At 39.4% G+C, this 1,634-nt stretch overlaps 1 protein-coding gene across 1 annotated transcript in view; it reads right to left on the minus strand.

Annotated features, from left to right (window-relative positions):
* The window catches only part of LOC117103589 (Y+L amino acid transporter 2-like), a 26,343-nt gene extending 25,493 nt beyond the window's left edge, over positions 1-850 (minus strand). Inside the window, exon 1 of the mRNA XM_033244171.1 lies at positions 156-850. Within this exon, the coding sequence (XP_033100062.1) occupies positions 156-603 (448 nt within the window). The 5' untranslated portion in view covers positions 604-850. The remainder of the gene's footprint in view (positions 1-155) is intronic.
* Positions 851-1,634: the final 784 nt, after the last annotated feature.

Below are 1,634 nucleotides of genomic sequence, written 5' to 3' on the forward strand. Positions count from 1 at the left end.
AGGGGGTTACCCCGGTGTACTGGTTCACCCGGCCCCTGTCGTGGACTGTTTTATGTGAACTGGGCCCTCTGGGAGAACAGTAATTTGTTACTGAAGAGGAAACCCAGTATAAAGAACAAATAAATAAAATAAATAAATAAATAAATTGTACCTACCTAAACAAGATATCGCTGTCAGGAAGAGGCTAGTCTGTGGAGGGTGACAGGTAGGATCTGGATAAAACGGATACACAATATAATCAGCGAAAGTTAGAGCTAATATCGCCAGTAATGACGGCTGCAGAACTAATACATTCACCCAGAGAAACACAAAAGCTAACATAGGACCCCAAGCCTCTTTGATATACGCGTAATCTCCACCAGATTTTACAATTGTTGTTCCGAGCTCCGCGTAGCATAACGCACCGACGAGAGATCCCAGACCAGCTAATGTCCATACTATCAGCGATACGCCAACAGATCCACTATGTACCAACACAGATTTCGGTGTAATAAAAATACCGGAACCTATGATTCCACCAACAATGATTGTGACACCGTTTAGCAATGTTATTTTCCTCTGTAAACGGACAGAATCCGATGACCGTTCATCTTCATGCGCCATTGGAAATAGGCCTATATAAGAAACTCGTAAAGTGTACTAAACTGATCTATCGACCACACGCCACTATCTACTCGTAAAACCACAGCACGCTCTCACCCGTCCGACCGTAGAATGAAAATGATATTCGTGTCGTTACTGTTGTGTTAATACAGGTACTGTGCACACGCATGTACATCCACACTTTTTGCTTTAAGATTCGTCACTGGTGACGCGAAGAATACCGCAAGGTGGTCTTGTCTCTTAAGCAGCGAAGGGGATTCACAGCGCATAATGCATTAAGTTGTCCACAATAGGCAAATAGCAGCTGGAAACGTGATGTTCATAATAATGCTATTCTTGGCGAAAATTTTAAAGCTAAAGCGTAGATAAGTCACTCCAGGTTGTGGAAGGGGCCCGGGTGCGGTTTCCTTTGGCCAAATTTAGGCGTTATTAATCTGAACTTTAATTCGCCTGCTGTGGCTGTTATAATATTGCCTACTTAAAATGTCAATCAACATTTTAACAGTTCTTACGAGAGCACTCGAAAAATAAAAATAATAATAATTAATAATGTTTGCGGTATTCGTTGAAAGTGAATTATTCTAAAATCTTTATAGACAATTTTAATACAATTGCTTTAACCGGAGATCGTAATTCGCTTGCTATTATCATGGACCTATCTATCCATGCTATTATAATTTCATTTAAATACTATTTTGTAGGCCTACCGGTATGTCGTAATCTACAGTATACATTGTGTCACAAGGACGTAGTAGAGTTATTAGCCTCCATTTATACTGTATCCTGACACAGACAACGATGGCGCCACCTCGAGTTTTGTTCTAGTAAATTTATGTTGGACACAAGCAATAAACATGCAATGACGTGATTTTTTTTAAAAATGAAAACACATCTACGCTCACCTACCTACATGTCCCGACAACACATATCCAAGCGCAATTCTATACGATTAAAAAAAAATCATATTTCTTTATTACGTCATACATATAAACATGCAATTAGTTGTTTTGGTCACAGAATTTAAGATCAAA

This window comes from Anneissia japonica, unplaced genomic scaffold, assembly GCF_011630105.1.
Source record: "Anneissia japonica isolate Jap-2015-1 unplaced genomic scaffold, ASM1163010v1 scaffold6792_len961167_cov158, whole genome shotgun sequence".
NCBI lineage: Eukaryota > Metazoa > Echinodermata > Crinoidea > Comatulida > Comatulidae > Anneissia > Anneissia japonica.